Genomic DNA, 17,176 nt, shown 5'->3' with positions numbered 1-17,176 from the left:
CCGTTTTCGCCCCGCCGGCCCCGCCCCTCACGTGACCCGCTGGCCAATCACCTCGCAAGGAATGGCAGCGCCGGCCAATGGGCGCGGCCGCCGCCGCCTCCGTCGGATGAGGTGCCGGGCGGAAGGGCGGGAGGGGAGGGGGAGGGGGGAGAGGTGCAGCTGACTGGCACTTCGCGCGGCCAATAGGAGCGGCGCGCCCGGAGTGCCTCCGCCCAATGAGGCCGCGACCGGGCGGGGTGGGGCGGGTGCGTGACGTCAGCGCCGCCGCCGTCCAATGAGGAGCCGCGTGGTTCTATATAAGGGCGGCGGGGGCAGGCCGAGAGGCGCCATTTCGCTGGGACGAAGGACGGAGCGGGTCGGCCCGGTGCGGGCGGGGGGGGGGCGGCCCCAAACCGGATCCATCCTCCGCCGGGCGGCCCAGCCCCCGCCTCCGCGCTCCCGGAGGGCTCCGCCGGACCCTCCCCGGCCTCCGTAGCGACCCCTGCCTGCGGCCAGCGGTGAGGGGGCCCCTCCTCTCCACACCCCCCCCACTCCGCTTCGCTCCGCTCCCGCCCTCCCCTCAGGGAGCCAAGATGGAGCCCGGCCGGTGATTTCCCCGGTACAATCCGCTGTCATCCGCTTCCCGGATCGTCGCGCCCCACCTCATCCCCGCTCTCCGCGGACGTAACCGACTTCCAACGACGCGGCGAGGCCTGTATTGACCGGATCGCGCAGGATTTAAGGCCCGGCGGGGGGCTCTGAAGAGGGGACCCCCCCCAACCCCCATCCCCGGTACATACTCCCCGCCGCCATTTTCTCCGCGCCCGTTCATGTGAAGGCCGGTGGATGGTCCCGAGCTGCCACCGCTCGCCGCTGCGCCCGGCCGGAGGAACCGCCGCCGCCTGAGGCCCGCCCCGCCCGGCCGCGCCCTCCCCGGGGGAGGGGAGGGGGCTCCTGGCTCGTCCCCCCTCCCCGTTATTCGGTGATGCGTTGACTGGGGGGGGCCCCCCCACTGGGCCGGTACCGTCGAACCGTTCTCCGGGCAAAGTGGGGGGGTCGTCGGAGGAGACGACGGCGGCGGGAGGAGGAGGAGGAGGAGGTGAAGGAGAAGAAGGACGGCCGGGACCGCGGGCCGGGCACGCAGCCGCCGGCATGTTGCAGAATGTGAATCCCCAGAGCAAGTAGGTACCGGCGCCGTGGAGGGGGGGTTGGGGGCACGCGTGGGTTGTGGCGGTGACACGAACCGTGTTCCGGGGGTAGACGTGTTAGCCGGTGCTCTGGGGTCAGGCTGTGTCCTGGCTGTCACTTCTCTGGTGACCCGGGGACAGACAGACGGACCACGGGAGCGACCGCCGGTGGGGCTGGGGTCTCATCCCCGAACGCTGTCACCGGGGGCCACCGCGTCCCCCTTCCCAGCGCCGCCCTTGGCGCTTGAGCCGTGCCCTTGGCAGCCGGGGAGCCCCGGGGAATGGTCCCGCTGTGCCAAGGCGGTGACACCCGGGCGAGGCCAACGGGCGCTGGGTAACACGGAGGGCCCGTGGGTGACAGCCACCCGTGGGGCACCTCAGGGCGAAGGGGGTTGTCCCCCTGCTCCTGTTTAGGTGTGCGAGAGGTTCAGGGCTTTAGCCAAGAGCTGGTTTTAGCCGCTCTCTGCTTGGAAACCTCCCGAGCCTTCGTGTCGGTGTCCCGGGGGTCCCCGGTGCCGCCGTGACATCTTCTGCGTTGCCTTGCGACGAGTTATTTCATCTCCTGTGGCTATTTTGGTGGCCCCACGCTGCTCCTCGGTTGGTAGTTGCCATGAAACGCTGGTTGTTGCCGTAAAACGCCGATTTTTGCCCTTAAATCGTCGCGAGAGCCTGTTGCGAGCGTGACGCGGTGACGGCTGCGCCGCCTCCCCGGTACTGCGGGTCCCCCTCCGAGTCGTGGCCTGGCCCCGTGGATGGTTTGGGGTCTGATGCCATCGAGCCGCCTGCGATCTCGGCCCCGTCGCGCCGTGGGGCTTCGCCGCGTCCCCAAATCCCACCGGAACTCCCACCGGTGGCCTCGGAGAGCGGGTGACACCGTCACCGTCGCCTCGACGCGCGGCAGCACCGTCACCGCACCGGCGCCGTCACCTCCGCGCGCGGCCCTGGCTCTTTGTTCGCCGGGGGCGAGCCTGGACCCGTGCCAACCTCCGGGCTGCGCCGGCGCGGGCGGCTCTCCCGGCACCCACGGGGCAACCGGGCAGTGGCTAACGGGGGCAACTGGAGTTCACGGCCAAATCCCGCCCCATGGTGACACACGACGGGGTCTCACCCGTGTCCCCGAGGATTCGGGTGGTCTCTGCTGCGCCGTAGCCCAGCGCAGCGACGCTTCCGCCCTTCACCGGGGCTTCAGGAGCGGGTGGCTCTTTCTGGTGGTTTCTCCTGGCCCAATTCCTGGTTCTTTGGGGTTTTTTCCCCCCGAGGCGGTGGCGCGGCGGCCCCCCGGCGCGGAGCTGCCCCGCTAACCCTTGTCTCTGCTCCCCTTGCAGGATTCTGGGGGAGGGCAATGCCGGGCTCATGGGTTTGGCGCCGGAATCGACTCCCGGCAAGCGGATCCGCAAACCCTCGCTGCTCTACGAGGGCTTCGAGAGCCCAACCATGGCCTCGGTCCCGGCCCTCCAGTCCCCCCAGGTGAATCCACCTCCGCCGGAGGTTTCCAACCCCAAGAAACCCGGTCGGGTCACCAACCAGCTGCAATATCTGCACAAAGTGGTGATGAAAGCTCTGTGGAAACATCAGTTTGCTTGGCCCTTCCGTCAGCCCGTCGACGCCGTCAAGCTGGGCCTGCCGGTAACGAGCCTCTGCCGGGCGGGCGCGGGCTGAGCTCCGGTGCCCGGGGTGTGCGTGAGGGTGTCTGTGTCCCCCCCGCGCTGACGGGTGCAGGCAGGGGGGGGTTAAGGCAGACGTTCTGCGCTGCCTGACCCCGGACGTGGTGCGTGTGTCCCCACCCTGTCCCCATCCTGAGAGTGCCAGGGCTGGCGCCGTCCCCGGCGGCTCCGCCACAGAGATGCCGCTGCAGGTGCCTGGGCTGTGCTGTCCTCGGGGGTGTAATTCACACCGACCCCCCCCAACTCCTCCAGCTCCTCGTAGGCGTGCGGGGCTGGTCCTGGGGACGTCCTCAGAGCAGCTGCCACCCCCGTTTATCGTCCCAGTGTCCCTTAGAGGTGTGGATGAGGTGGCGCAGCCGCTCTGGAGGGTAACCCGGACGTTTCCCCACCTAATCTCTTGTGCCCTGAATACGTTTTGCAGATTTCCCATCCATGACTTTAGAGAAGACATCTTGTGACCCCAATATTAAACGCCAACCCCCCCGTGCACCACCTGTGGCGCCCAAGGAGTTAAAGCCCGGAGGTAATTTATTTCCACGTAGGTTTTACTCTTTAAATTTAGCTTTAACATCCCCCGTCCCACCTTGTGCATCCTCCACACACCGGGATCCCCCCGTAGCGTAGGGTCCCCCCCACCCCGGTAGAGCTGGCTGCTCCCCCGGCACCTAGGGACCCTCTCGCCCCCGTGGGTGACAGGGACGGTGGCACTCTCGGGTGGGGACAAGGTCCTTTTTTTGGACCCCCCACGCACCCCCTGCCTGCGCTCGGGTGATGAGTGAGAGCTGGTGTGTGAGCGGGCGGGTGGGACCGGGCGAGCTGGGCGTGGGGGACAGGGTGGTGTCACCCATGCCCCCCTGACCCCCCGTTTGTGCACAGGATTACCACAAGATCATCAAACAGCCCATGGACATGGGGACAATCAAGCGGCGCTTGGAGAACAACTACTACTGGGGGGCTGCGGAGTGCATGCAGGACTTCAACACCATGTTCACCAACTGCTACATCTACAACAAGGTGAGAACCGCGGCGGCGCCGCCGCCGGGGATGCGCGTGGCACCGTCCCGGCGAGCTCTGGACCGTGTCTCTGCTCCTCCTCGCAGCCCACGGATGACATCGTGCTGATGGCTCAAACCCTGGAGAAGATCTTCCTGCAGAAGGTGGCGCAGATGCCACCAGAAGAGCAGGAGATCGTGGTGCCAGTGGCCAAGAACAGCCATAAGAAGGGAGCGTCCCGAGCGGCGGGTACGGTCACGTCCCGTGGGGTGGGATGGGTGGGTGATGGGGGGCACCCCGAGGCCTGGCACCCACCTTCTCACACCCCCCCTGCCCTGGGACAGCGGTGACACTAACCGGGGTGGCTTTTTATCTCGGCCCAGCGCTCCTGGCGGGACTCACGGCTGCTCAGCAGGTGCCGGCTGTCTCCTCGGTGTCCCACAGCGCCGTCTACGCCCCGAGCCCTGACATCCCCACCACCATCGTGAACATCCCCCACCCCTCGGTCATCTCCGCTCCTCTGCTCAAGTCCCTGCACTCCACCACCCCCGTCCTGGCCGCGCCCGCGCCCACCCAGCCCGTGGCCAAGGTAGGAGGAGGGCGACCACCTTCGGGGCCGGTCCCGTGGCGTTGAGAACCTCAACAAATAATTTTTTTCCTCTTTTTTTTTTGGTAGAAGAAAGGTGTGAAGCGGAAAGCGGACACCACCACCCCCACCACCACGGCCATCATCGCCACCAGTGGCGAGTCCTCCCCTTCCGCCACGCTGCTGGAGGCCAAAGCGGCCAAAATCCCCGCGCGCCGCGAGAGCGGGCGCCCCATCAAACCCCCCAGAAAGGATTTACCTGATTCCCAACAGCACCAAACATCCAAGAAGGGGAAATTATCGGAGCAGCTCAAGTACTGCAACGGCATCCTCAAGGAGCTGCTCTCCAAGAAGCACGCGGCCTACGCTTGGCCCTTCTACAAACCCGTCGACGCTTCGGCCCTGGGGCTGCACGACTACCACGAGATCATCAAACACCCCATGGACCTCAGCACCATCAAGGTGAGGGGGGGAAAGGGGGTGAAGGGGCCTTTTTTGGGGGGGTTTTATGGCTTTTCTGTCCCTTTGAGGGGGGGGCTCACCCTTCCCTCTCCCCGCAGCGGAAGATGGAGAACCGGGACTACCACGACGCGCAGGAGTTCGCCGCCGACGTCCGGTTAATGTTTTCCAACTGCTACAAGTACAACCCGCCCGACCACGACGTGGTGGCCATGGCCCGGAAGCTGCAGGTGAGCTGGGGGTGCTGGGTGTCCCCAACAGCCCCCCACCCACCCACCCACCCGCCGCGCTCACCCCGCGTCCCCCTCGCAGGACGTCTTCGAGTTCAGCTACGCCAAGATGCCGGACGAGCCGCAGGACGCCAGCCCGCCCTCGGTGTCGGCCCCTCTCGCCGGCGCCCTCTCCAAATCCTCCTCCGAAGAATCCTCGAGCGACGAGGATGAGGAGGATGAGGACGACGAAGACGACGAGGAGGACGAAAGCAGCAGCGAGAGCTCGTCGGAGAGCGAGGAGAGCTCCGACTCGGAGGAGGAACGCGCCAACCGCTTGGCCGAGCTGCAGGAGCAGGTGAGGAACCCCCCGGAGCAGGGTCCCCGCGTGGCCTCTCGGACCCTCTCCCCACCTCACCCCCCCTGTCTCCCCCCACAGCTGCGGGCCGTGCACGAGCAGCTGGCTGCCCTCTCGCAGGGCCCCGTTTCCAAACCCAAAAAGAAACGCGAGAAGAAGAAAAAGAAGAAATCGGAAAAGCACAAAAGCCGCGGAGGGGACGAGGAGGCGCGGGCGCGGCAGGCGCAGCTCCGCAGGGCCAAGAAGGGCGGCGGCGGCGGCGGCGGCGGGAGCGGCGGCAGCGGCTCCAAGTGAGTGCGGGGGGACACGGGGGGGCACGGTGGGGACACGGTGGGGACAGGGGCAGCGCCGGGATGACTCTTTCCCCGGCGGAACGACCGTGGCGAGGAACCGCTGTTAAAGCCAAACCCTGTCTGAGCGCTGCGAGCCCCGGGGAGGGGGTTTGGGGTGGGGGGTTATGGGGCAGCCCCCGACGGCGGCGGTTTGTCCCGGTAGGAACTCGAAGAAGGCGCCGAAAACGGCGTTGCCGCCTCCGCCGGTGCTGTACGACTCGGAGGAGGAAGAGGAGAGTAAACCCATGACCTACGACGAGAAACGGCAGCTGAGCCTGGACATCAACAAGCTCCCGGGCGAGAAGCTGGGCCGGGTCGTTCACATCATCCAGTCGCGGGAGCCGTCCCTGCGCGACTCGAACCCCGAGGAGATCGAGATCGACTTCGAGACCCTCAAACCCTCCACCCTGCGCGAGCTGGAGCGTTACGTCCTCTCCTGCCTCCGCAAGAAGCCCCGGAAGCCCTACAGTGAAAGTGAGCGCCGGCGGGGGGCGTTTTGGGGGGGATTTGGGGGGGGTTGGACCCCCCAACTGACCCCCATGTCCCCGCAGCCCTGAAGAAGCCGGTGGGGAAGACGAAAGAGGAGCTGGCGCTGGAGAAGAAACGGGAGCTGGAGAAGCGGCTGCAGGACGTCAGCGGGCAGCTCAACTCCGCCAAGAAACCCCCCAAGAAGGGTGAGCGCCAGGTTTAGCCCCCCGTTAGGCCGGGTTTAGCCCCATGTCGTGCCGGTTTTAGTCCTGTTAACACCAGTTTGCCCCCGTCGCGCCGGTTTTAGGCCCCATCACACCAGTTTTAGCCCCACGTCGTGCCAGTTTTAGCCCCGTTAGCGCCGGTTTAGCCCACCATCATGACGGTTTTTACCCCCATCGCACCAGTTTTTACCACTGCTAATGCCGGTTTAGTCCTGTGTTACACCGGGTTTTACCCCCGTTATGCCAGTTTTGCCCCCCGTCGCGCTGGTTTAGCCCCCGTTAACGCCGGTTTTTGCCCCCGTTAACGCCGGTTTTTGCCCCCGTTAACGCCGGTTTTTGCCCCCGTTAACGCCGGTTTTTGCCCCCGTTAACGCCGGTTTTTGCCCCCGTTAACGCCGGTTTTTGCCCCCGTTAACGCCGGTTTTTGCCCCCGTTAACGCCGGTTTTTGCCCCCGTTAACGCCGGTTTTTGCCCCCGTTAACGCCGGTTTTTGCCCCCGTTAACACCAGTTCAGCCCCGTGTTACACTGGGTTTTTACCCTTGTTCCTGCAATTTTTACCCCTGTTGCTCTGGGTTTTGCCCCTATCACACTGGGTTTTGCCCCTATCACACTGGGTTTTGCCCCTATCACACTGGTTTTGCCCCTGTTAACACTGGTTTTGCCCCTTGTTATGCCGGTTTTTACCCCCATCACGCCGGTTTTTACCCCCATCCCTTCCCCCCCACCCCCCCAGCTCCGTCTCACACCACTTTCCCTCTCCAACAGCCAACGAGAAGCCGGAGTCGGCCCAACAAGTGGCCGTGTCCCGCCTCAGCGCTTCCAGTTCCAGTTCAGATTCCAGTAGCTCCAGTTCCAGCTCCTCCTCCTCGGACACCAGCGACTCCGATTCGGGTTAGAGAGAGAAAAGAGGGGGGGGACACACCCCAGACCACCCCCCCCCGCCCCCCCCGCCGGCGGCGGCACCGGGTGGAGCCACGGGCAGGTTCGGAAGAGGCTCTGCAGGACCGGACCCAGGGGAACCGCGCGGAGGGGCCTCCACCCGGCGGGACGGGGACCCCCGGGGTGGGGGGGGGGACACACGATGGGGGGAGCTGTGGGTGCCCCCCCCCCACCCCCCTCCCCTGCCTGAGCCACCACGGACATGCGGGGGGAGGAGGGGGGGACCCCAGTGTTTACAGGTGGCACCAGGGTGGGGGTTGGACCCCCCCCATCTCCCCCCCCCACCCCACCCCCCCTCGCCCCTCCCAAGGTTTTACTGTTTGTGTTTTAGGGGCTTTTGGTTTAAATTTTTTTTTTTTTTGTGGGATTTTTTCCAAAAAGGGGGAAAATTTTGGGGTTTTTAAGAAAAAAAAAATTTTAAAAAAGTTACAAAAAAAAATTTAAAAAAATCTTTTAAAATTAATTAAAAAAGAAAAACCTTTGGGGGGGGGGTTGTTGAGAGGGGGGGTTTGGGGGCAGGGGTGCCCTCACCCACCCCCTTGGGGGGGGAACCCGCCGCCCCCCCCCCCCCCCCCCGCCTTGTTTGCGGGGGATTTTTTTAATTTATTTGCGCCCCCCCCCCCGACCCCCCCCTTCTACATTGACCCCCCCGTGGGGCAGCATGTGCCCGGGGGGGGCGGGGGGGGCTGTTTTTTACGTTGTTTTCTACTCGTTTTCTGTTGTTTTGGGGTTTTTTGTTGTTTTTTTGCCCCTCCCCCCCCCCCAGCCCCTCCTTCTCCCCCTGCCGTGTTTTCATCTTCACTGTCCGGGTTCGGCCCCTTCGATTCTTTAACGTGTAAATAAAGAAAATATTATTGGAGTGGAGGTGGAGGGGGGTGGTGGCGCCGCGGGCACACGCGTGTCACCCTCACAGGGGGTGGGTGTCACCCTTGAGAGCGGCACACGTCACCCTCACGCAGGGAACACGTTACTCTTGAGTGGGACATGCGTGATCTTCGAGCAAGACACACAGGACTATCAAGTGAGACACGTGTCACCCTCAAGCAGGGGACATGTCACACTCAAGCAGGACACACGTAACCCTTTAGAAGGACACATGTCACCCACCAGCAGGGCACACATGACCCTCGAGCAGGACACACATGACCATTGAGTGGGGCACGTGTTGCCCTCAAGCAGGACACACGTGACTATCAAGTGGGACACATGTCACACTCAAGCAGGACACACATGACCCCCAAGTGAGACACGTGTCACCCTCAAGCAGGGGACGTGTTGCCCACGAGGAGGACACATGACCCTCGAGCAGGACATGCATGACCTTTGAGTGGGACACACATGGCCCTCAAGCAGGACACACGTGACCCTTGAGCAGGGCATGTGTCACCCTCCAAGCAGGACACACATGACTATCAAGTGAGACACGTGTCACCCTCAAGCAGGGGACATGTCGCCCTCCAAGAGGACACATGACCCTCGAGCAGGACACCTGACTCTTGAGTGGGACACACGTGTCACTCTCAAGCAGGGGACATGTTGCCCTCAAGCAGGACACACGTGACCCTTGAGCAGGACACGTGTCACCCTCCACCAGGGCACGTGTGACTGTCAAGGACACACATCGCCCTCAAGCAGGGAACATACTAACCTTGAGTGTGACACGCGTGTCACCCTCAAGCAGGACACGTGACCCTTGAGCAGGACACACATTCGAGCAGGACACATGTCACCCTCAAGTGGGACATGTGTCACCCCCTTGAGCAGGACACGTGTCACCCTCCAGCAGGACACGCATCGCCCTCAAGCAGGGGACGCATTCGAGCAGGACATGTGTCACCCTCAAGTGGGACACACGTGACCCTCGAGCAGGGCGTGTGTCACCCTCCAGCAAGGCACGCATGACCATCGAGTGGAACACGCATCGCCTTCGAGCAGGACACACGTTACCCTCGAGGGGGACACGTGTCACCCTCGAGTGGTGCACGTGTTGCCCCCCTTGAGCAGGGACACATGTCACCCTCGAGGGTACTCATGATGACCGAGCAGGACACGTGTGTCACCCTCAGCAGGGGACATGTCTCCCTCGAGCAGCCTGGCCCCCAGTGCTCTCGCTGTCCCTTGTCCCGTGCCGGAGCAGGGCAGGTGACTGTCCCCCACACCGCCGTGTGTCCCCCCCCCATCCTCCCTCGCCCCAGGTGACACAGGTTTGTCATCACTGTCACCCTGACCCCCTCAATGGGGACAGCTCTGAGTGTCCCCCCCCATTATGGGTCCCCTCAGGGGGTGGGTGCCCCCGTGGGGGGGCTGTGGAGGATGGGGACACGCTCACTGGCTCACAACCAGTTTGGGACGTGGCAGGGGGGACACCGGCCCCAGCCTGTCCCCAAATTGTGACACCCCCCCCACTCCCAAGTCCCATAGTGGCAGGAGGAGGGTGCTGCCACCCCTCCCCGGTGCTCGTACCCCCCTTGGGGTGTCAACCCTTCCCCTCTGCCCCCCTGGGAGACCCCGAGGTGTCCCCGAGCACGGAGCGCCCCAGGCCCTGCCCTTGGTGCGTGTTTATTAGCCAGGGGACCCGCGAGGACCCCGAGGTTTGGGGGGGGTGGGGGGGGGGGGACACGGGACATGGACCTCACAGCGGGGCCGGGCGGAGGTTTGGGGGTGCCGGGATCGATGCTGGGGGGGGCGGAGGATGGACGGCGGGGGAGCAGCTCCGTGGGGACCAGGGCAACTTCAGGAGTCCTGGGGGGGGCAAAAGGGGGAGAAATGAGGAGCTGGGGGGGGATGGGGGCGGCTCCAGGCCGGGGGGGGACACACACGTTACCTGCAGCCGGGGGAACGGGGTGCCCTGAAACAGAGAGACGAGGTCAGCGTGGGAGCAGGGGCAGCCCCCGCCCCACGCACAGGGACCCCCAAACCCCAGGGACCCCCCAAGCCCCAGGGACCCCCCAAGGCCCAGGGACCCCCCAAGCCCCAGGGTCCCGCAGGGCCCAGGGACCCCCAAAGCCCAGGGAACCCCCAAGGCCCAGGGACCCCCCAAGGCCCAGGGACCCTCCAAGCGCCAGGGACCCCCCAATCCCCAGGGACCCATCAAACCCCAGGGACCCCCAAAGGCCCAGGGACCCTCAAAAATCACGGACACCCCAAACCCCAGGGCCCGCCCAAGGCCCAGGGACCCCCCCCCCACCCGCTCACCTTCTTGCGCACGTAGAGGACGAGCCCCAGCGCCAGGAAGATGAGCCCCAGCACGAAGCCCCCCACCCCCGTCAGCATCTTGCTCCTGGCGCCGTCCGCCTGCAGCTCTGCGGGGACGAGGGGAGGGGGTCAGGGCTGGGGGGGCCCTCGACCCGCTCCCCACATGCAGCAGGGGCTCGGGCCCCCCCACCAGGGTGCCACGCAGGGCAGGGCCTTACCCCAGTGCTGGGTGATGGGGCGCTGCAGGCTGACGTGCTCCACGTGGCACGTGTAGGTGTCCCCGCGCTGCGGGGTGGTTTCCAGCATCACCAGCACCTGGTAGGTCCAGTCTCCATTCTGGATCACGTCCGTGGACACCACGCGCTCCGTCTCTTCCCGCCCGTTCTTGAACCACTTCACCTCGATCTCCGCGGGGTAGAAATCCATCACGGCGCAAACCAGCCTGTCGGTCTGGGGCAGGGAGCCCGACTGCATGGGGTAGATTTCCACCTCGGGCTGAACTGGGGGTGGAGAGCAAGAGAGAGCTGGGAAGGGTCTGGGAGAGCACAGGGGCCACCCTGCACACCCGTCCCTGTGGTCCCCATGCAGGACGTGCCCAGGGAGGGTGCGAGGGACTTGCGTCCTCAGGACAGACACTCTCGCCCCTCCTGCGAGCCCGGGGGCTTGGCCAGTGTCTGTGCCCCCAGGGGAACGTTCTGCCACGCACTCACCTCTCCTCTCTATGGTGAAGGGGGTGTACACCTCGTAGTTGTTCCGGCAGACCGTGTCTATCTCAGCCCGTGTCTGCTCCAGTATGTCCGTCTGGCTGTTCCAGTACTTCACATGGGGCTCACCCAGGGGGGTGTCACCCACATAGTACCCCACGTCGCTGTCGAAGTGTGCGAACTGCTCCCGGTTGTGGATGTACCTCGTCACCAGCCTCACCCGCTCGGTGCCGTTGGTGTAGTAACAGTCACCCTTAAACTGGTGCTGTATATACCCTGCTCGTGCAGACAGGGGCAGGTCAGGGCTCCCGCTGTGGCTCCACCGCCCCATCCACCCCCAGAGGCCCAGAATCGACCAGGTTGGAAGAGCCCTCTGGGGTCACCGAGTCCAACCATTGCCCTGACACCACCCTGGCAACTAGACCAGGGCACTAAGTGCCATGTCCACTCTTGTCTTAAACCCCTCCAGAGATGGTGACTCCACCACCTCCCTGGGCAGCCCCTTCCAGTGTCTGATGACCCTTGCTGAGAAGAAATGCTCCCTGATGTCCAACCTGAACCTCCCCTGGTGAAGCTTGAGGCTGTGTCTTCTTGTGCTAGCGCTAGTTGCCCCACCCCACTACACCCCCAGGTCCCTCAGCTGCTCCTCACAAGCTCTCCAGACCCTTCTCCTTGTGCTCCAGACCCTTCACCAGCTCCGTTGCCCTTCTCTGGACTCGCTCCAGCACCTCAAGGTCTTTCTTGCAGTGAGGGAAACTACTACCAGGGAACTCCTCCAGTGCCCGAGAGCCGGGGGAGTTGGGGCACGTGCCACAGGACCTCCCCTCCACGCCATCCCACCGCCCCTTCCCACTCATCTCCCTGTCCTACCTATTTCCCACAGTACCCCCCAATACCCGGCTCCATCCCAGTCTTTGTTTAGGGTCTAAACCCCCTCCCAGCACCCGCCCCGTGCCGTGGCTCTGAGCTCACCTGAGGTCTCCTCACCACGAGCCGGGTGGGCTCCCAGCACCACCAGTGCCACCAGCACGGCCCCAGCTCCCAGGACACGACCGGTCTCCATCGCTGCTCACGGTAGAGGCTGGAAATGTGCTGGGACCCCCGAGTGAGCCGGGGTATCACCCCAGTGCTGCCCAGTGCCGGGACTGGGAGTGCCGGCGAGGACCAGTGAGGAGCGAGGCTGGGCAGCATCAGCCGTCACCAGGCAGAGCCGGGCCCCGCGGGGCTCCCTCCGACACTTGTCCCCTGGCTGCAGCCCAGCCCCGCTGCTCCCCAGGGCAGGGAGCAGGACCCGTCCCATGGCTGTAGGGATGGGAGAGCGACCCCAGGGCTCCCTGGGCCCCGGGGAGAGCCCTGGTGTGGGGCCCCACAAGCCGTGTCCGGTAGCGGGACCCTGTGTGGGCGCCCATCGTCTGTCTGCTCTGCAGGGTGCTCTGCGCTGCTGCTCTGCCTGGCAACAGCTGACCCAGCGTCAGGGCTCCCCGCCATTGGCTGAGCACCTGGGGGGCACCCTGTCCCCCACGCCCGGGGCCCCCAGCACTCCGCTCCCCAGCCCCAGAGCAACGCCTGCCCCTTGCCTGGTCCCGCTCTGGCCGCCCGGTGCCAGGAGAGGCGATGGCCGGAGGAGGAGGCATCCCGCTGGCGCTGCTGGCACTGCTGACCCTGCAGGGCGTGGGGGCCGTGAGAGGTGCGTGAGGGCCCCGGGGCTGTGGGGGGTGGGTGTGGGGGCAGAGGTGGGGTGGGGGGGGCCCTGGGCCCATGGGGGCTGGTACCGGGGCAGGATCGAGCCTCCGTCGGTCCCTGGCTGGGGGTAACCCCTGGGTGGGGAGGGGCCCTGGCGCACCCCAGGAGGGCAGGGTAGGCTGTAGGAAATGGAGACCCCCTCCCCAGGTCCTCCTGCCCCCCTTCCACCCACCCCGTGCCCCGGCTCTGTGGGTCAGGTCCCTGCAGCGCCCAGTGACCGGGAGCGTCACTTTGCGAGAGCCCCAGTGGCCGAAGGGGTGTGGCAGTGTAGGGCAGGAGCGCTGATGCCCCGGGGCCCTGGGACCTGCCAGCCCACCCCACAGCGTGTCTGGGGACAGGCCAGGGTCCCACAGCCCGGCTGGACGTCACTGGCCCCATCTCAGGGTGACAAACATCCCTGGAGATGGGGGGCCCGGGGCTCCCTTCCGCAGGGGCTGCGTGTCTCCCGGCCCCATGAGCCCGCAGTGGTGGGGACAGGCTCAGGGTGGGCTCTTGTCCCCATGGGTGCATCCTCGACCCCTTGCGGTGTCCCTGGTGGGAGCCCCGTAGGGTGACGAGGACGTACGGGAGCAGCCCCACAGCGCTGTGCGTTGCTGTCACTAACGGTGGTCTCGTGGCAGTGGGGGACGCGATACACCAAGCCGAGTTCCAGCAGCGGGTTGAGCAGCAGGAGGACGGGGAGTTCCAGCAGGCGTTCAACGCCGACGAGATGTTCCACGTGGACCTGCAGAAGCAGGAGACCGTGTGGCGCCTGCCCGAGTTCGGGGAATTTGCCGGCTTCAAGACGCAGGGAGCTCTGCAGAACAGCATCGTGGGCAAGGACTGGCTGAACTTCCTGGCGCAGCACTCCAACACCTCCCAGAGCCGCTTTGGTAACTGCTCGGCCACGGCATGGCCGGTGCCTTCACCCCTACAGGCACGGCCCCGGGCCGGGGTGCGGGGTGTCCCTGGGTGGGCAGAGGGGCACAGCGGGGCCTTTTCTAAGCAGCCCTTGGCTGAGCCCCGGCTCTAGGGCACCACTAACTCCTCCCTCCTCGCCCTTGTCCCCAGAGCCACCCGAGGTGACAGTGTTCCCCAAACGCCAAGTGGAGCTGGGGGACCCCAACGTCCTGATCTGCTACGCGGACAAGTTCTGGCCGTCCGTCATCACCATCACGTGGCTCAGGAACGGGCAGGAGGTGACGGACGGCGTCTTCGAGACCATTTTCTACCCCCGGGAAGACAACAGCTTCCGCAAGTTCTCCTACCTGCCCTTCGTCCCCACGCGGGGGCACTACTACGACTGCCGCGTGGAGCACTGGGGGCTGCCCACCGCCCTGCTGAAGCACTGGGGTGAGGAGGGGGCCGGGCCAGGGCACAGCCCCTGGGGTCCCCTCCCCTTGCAGGCAGCGAGGGGGGCTCAGCGCCCCGTCCTCACCCCCCTGTTCTCACCCCCCCGCAGAGCCCCAGGTGCCCCTCCCCGCCTCCGAGAGCACCGAGACCCTGGTGTGCGCCCTGGGCCTGGCCGTGGGCATCGTGGGCATCGTCGCGGGCACCATCCTCATCATCAAGGCCATGAAGATGAACAGCGCCCGCGAGCAGCGGGGCGTCTTGTGAGGGGGCAGAGCCGGGGGTGCCCTCGCAGCCCTGTGCCCTGTGCCCCCCACCAGCTCTCGCCCTCATGTCACGGCTGCGTGCCCCCTCCTCCCGCTCCCTCCCCGTCCCTGTGGCCGAGCCCTGTGCCCCTCACGCCAGCTCTGCGCCCCGCGGCCCCACCACGAGCCCTGCACCCCACCCCGTGTCCCACGTCCCAGCCCTGCACCGCACACCCGTGCCCCGAGCCCCCCCAGCCCCTCTCTGCCCCACTGGTGCCCCCTTGCTGTGCCCCATGGGCACCCCACTGACCGGGGCTCTGCCTTCCCGGGTTCTGGGGTGCTCCTGAGCAGCAGTAAAGGTGGTTGGGGACAGCCTGGCACCGCTGGAGCCGTTGGTCACTGGTCCCTCTGCACCCTGCTGGTCCTGGCGATAGAGTGTGGTGGGGACGGGGTGACTGGGGGGGCTGTGGGGCTGTGGGGGGTGTTTGGGGGAGGGAGCGGTAGCAGTGAGGTGCGGGGGGCGGTGGGTGCCATGTTGGGGTGCAGGACAGCGTCCCCCGAGGGGGTGGTGGGAGCGGCGCTCAGCACTGGGGCTGGACCCAGGGCCCAGGGCCCTGCTCCCTGCTCCCGCCCACCGCAGCGGGGCTCAGGCACCGCGTGGGGGGGGACACACGGAGCCCCCGGCCGGAGCAGGGGAGGGGACTCACGGCCCCTCGTCCCCGTCCCCATCCCTCACCCATCGCGGCCGAGGCCGGACGCAGGCCCTGCCGCCCACCCCCCTGCCACGGGACGGGGTGCCGGCCCCCCTCGCAGTATCCCCCCCAGGTCAGCAGCCCCCCGTCACCGGGCCCGTGCGGTCCCCCGCGAGGACGCGGAGCCCTGTCACGCACCCGTGGGCACAGAGCGGGCAGTGAGCCAGCCCTGCCCCGCTGTCCCCAAACACCCAGGCCCGGAGGGTAGCGGGACACTTTATTAGGCAGAGCCAGAGCGGGCGGGGGCCAGCGGCGCAGGGCCCTGGGGACCCCGGGGCTGGGGGGCAGCGAGAGCGGAGCTGGGCTGGGAGGGAGGGGGTGAGCCCGGGGGTCAGCGCGGGGCCGTGGGGCTGCGGGACGGGGCAGCGCTGGGGGGCCGAGGCCAGGCAGCGGCGGAGCAGACCCGCAGGGGCAGGAGGTCGTTCAGGAGCCCTGTGGGGAGAGAAGAGGGGGTGACCGAGGGGACGGGGACGGCATGTCCCCAGGGCCGTGCCCCGGCGCTGGCAGGGGACGCGCTGCCCCGGGGAGCTGGGCGGGGACGAGCCCACCCCGGGAGGGTGGCGGAGGGTGGGGGGAGACACGTTACCTGCAGCCGGGGGAACAGGGCGCCCTGAAACACAGAGAGATGAGGTCAGCATGGGAGCAGGGGCAGCCCCCACCCCACGCACAGGGACCCCCAGGGCCCAGGGACCCCCCAAGCCCCAGGGACCCCCCCAAACCCCAGGGATGCCCCAAACCCCAGGGACCTCCCAAGGCCCAGGGACCTCCCAAGGCCCAGGGACCCCCAAGCCCCAGGGTTCCCCCCCCCGCTCACCTTCTTGCGCACGTAGAGGACGAGCCCCAGCGCCAGGAAGATGAGCCCCAGCACGAAGCCCCCCACCCCCGTCAGCATCTTGCTCCTGGCACCGTCCACCTGCAGCTCTGCGGGGACGAGGGGAGGGGGTCAGGGCTGGGGGGGCCCTCGTCCCGCTCCCCACGTGCAGCAGGGGCTCGGGCCCCCCCGCCAGGGTGCCGCGCAGGGCAGGGCCTTACCCCAGTGCTGGGTGACAGGGCGCTGCAGGCTGACGTGCTCCACGTGGCACGTGTAGGTGTCCCCGCGCTGCGGGGTGGTTTCCAGCATCACCAGCACCTGGTAGGTCCAGTCTCCGTTCTGGATCACGTCCGTGGACACCACGCGCTCCGTCTCCTCCCGCCCGTTCTTGAACCACTTCACCTCGATCTCCGCGGGGTAGAAATCCATCACGGCACAAACCAGCCTGTCGGTCTGGGGCAGGGAGCCCGACTGCATGGGGTAGATTTCCACCTCGGGCTGAACTGGGGGTGGAGAGCGAGAGAGAGCTGGGAAGGGTCTGGGAGAGCACAGGGGCCACCGTGCACGCCCGTCCCTGTGGTCCCCACGCAGGACATGCCTAGGGAGGGTGCAAGGGTCTCGCGTCCTCGGGACGGACATGCTCGCCCCTCCTGCGAGCCCGGGGGCTTGGCCAGTGTCTGTGCCCCCAGGGGAACGTTCTGCCATGCACTCACCTCTCCTATCCACGATGAAGGGGGTCAACACCCCGTAGTTGTGCCGGCAGAACCTGTCCACCTCAGCCCGTGCCTGCTCCAGTAAGTCTGGCTGGCTGTTCCAGTACTTGGCTTGGGGCTCACCCAGGGAGGTGTCACCCACAAAGTACCCCATGTCGCTGTCGAAGTGCACGAGCTGCTCTCGGTTGTGGATGAACCTCATCACCAGCCTCACCCGCTCAGTGCCATTGAGGAACTGACACTCTCCTTCAGCCAACTCCTGGAAAACCGCTGTTTGCACAGGGA

At 66.4% G+C, this 17,176-nt stretch overlaps 5 protein-coding genes across 8 annotated transcripts in view; 3 read left to right on the top strand and 2 right to left on the bottom strand.

The window, feature by feature from the left end:
- The window catches only part of LOC137668024 (zinc finger protein 721-like), a 164,933-nt gene that overhangs the window by 74,888 nt on the left and 72,869 nt on the right, over positions 1-17,176 (top strand). The window lies entirely within an intron of this gene.
- Positions 311-8,258, top strand: BRD2 (bromodomain containing 2). 4 transcript variants are annotated; one of them, XM_068409297.1, is made up of 12 exons: positions 311-1,160; positions 2,492-2,792; positions 3,707-3,844; positions 3,931-4,072; positions 4,207-4,412; positions 4,503-4,871; positions 4,970-5,098; positions 5,181-5,435; positions 5,517-5,725; positions 5,931-6,241; positions 6,319-6,441; positions 7,226-8,258. In XM_068409297.1, exons 1-12 carry the CDS (start codon positions 1,132-1,134, stop codon positions 7,354-7,356), a joined length of 2,343 nt encoding a protein of 780 aa, XP_068265398.1. In that variant the 5' UTR covers positions 311-1,131; the 3' UTR covers positions 7,357-8,258. The 4 variants fall into 4 exon arrangements, with proteins under 4 accessions (XP_068265398.1, XP_068265399.1, XP_068265397.1 ...); XM_068409298.1 differs by having other exon boundaries at positions 4,500-4,871; positions 5,556-5,725; XM_068409296.1 differs by having other exon boundaries at positions 4,500-4,871.
- LOC137668036 (class II histocompatibility antigen, B-L beta chain-like) lies at positions 10,052-12,398 on the bottom strand. The gene is made up of 6 exons (XM_068409320.1): positions 12,271-12,398; positions 11,305-11,574; positions 10,813-11,094; positions 10,595-10,701; positions 10,224-10,247; positions 10,052-10,141 (listed from the first exon to the last, which is right to left on the bottom strand). Exons 1-6 carry the CDS (start codon positions 12,359-12,361, stop codon positions 10,133-10,135), a joined length of 783 nt encoding a protein of 260 aa, XP_068265421.1. The 5' UTR covers positions 12,362-12,398; the 3' UTR covers positions 10,052-10,132.
- Positions 12,854-15,003, top strand: LOC137668040 (H-2 class II histocompatibility antigen, A-Q alpha chain-like). Its single transcript, XM_068409332.1, has 4 exons — positions 12,854-12,985; positions 13,662-13,913; positions 14,092-14,373; positions 14,483-15,003. The coding sequence occupies exons 1-4, from the start codon at positions 12,913-12,915 to the stop codon at positions 14,635-14,637; spliced, it is 762 nt and encodes a 253-aa protein (XP_068265433.1). The 5' UTR covers positions 12,854-12,912; the 3' UTR covers positions 14,638-15,003.
- LOC137667972 (class II histocompatibility antigen, B-L beta chain-like) overlaps positions 15,709-17,176 on the bottom strand; it is a 1,729-nt gene continuing 261 nt past the window's right edge. The window contains exons 2-6 of the mRNA XM_068409242.1: positions 16,892-17,161; positions 16,400-16,681; positions 16,182-16,288; positions 15,954-15,977; positions 15,709-15,799 (exon numbers count right to left, since the gene is read on the bottom strand). Of these exons, the coding sequence (XP_068265343.1) occupies positions 15,791-15,799; positions 15,954-15,977; positions 16,182-16,288; positions 16,400-16,681; positions 16,892-17,161 (692 nt within the window). The 3' untranslated portion in view covers positions 15,709-15,790. The remainder of the gene's footprint in view (positions 15,800-15,953; positions 15,978-16,181; positions 16,289-16,399; positions 16,682-16,891; positions 17,162-17,176) is intronic.

This window comes from Nyctibius grandis, chromosome 10 (genome assembly GCF_013368605.1).
Source record: "Nyctibius grandis isolate bNycGra1 chromosome 10, bNycGra1.pri, whole genome shotgun sequence".
In the NCBI taxonomy this organism is placed as follows: Eukaryota; Metazoa; Chordata; class Aves; order Nyctibiiformes; family Nyctibiidae; genus Nyctibius; species Nyctibius grandis.
The sequence above is the reverse complement of the archived record's forward strand: the minus strand, read 5'-3'. Positions and strand labels throughout refer to the sequence as shown.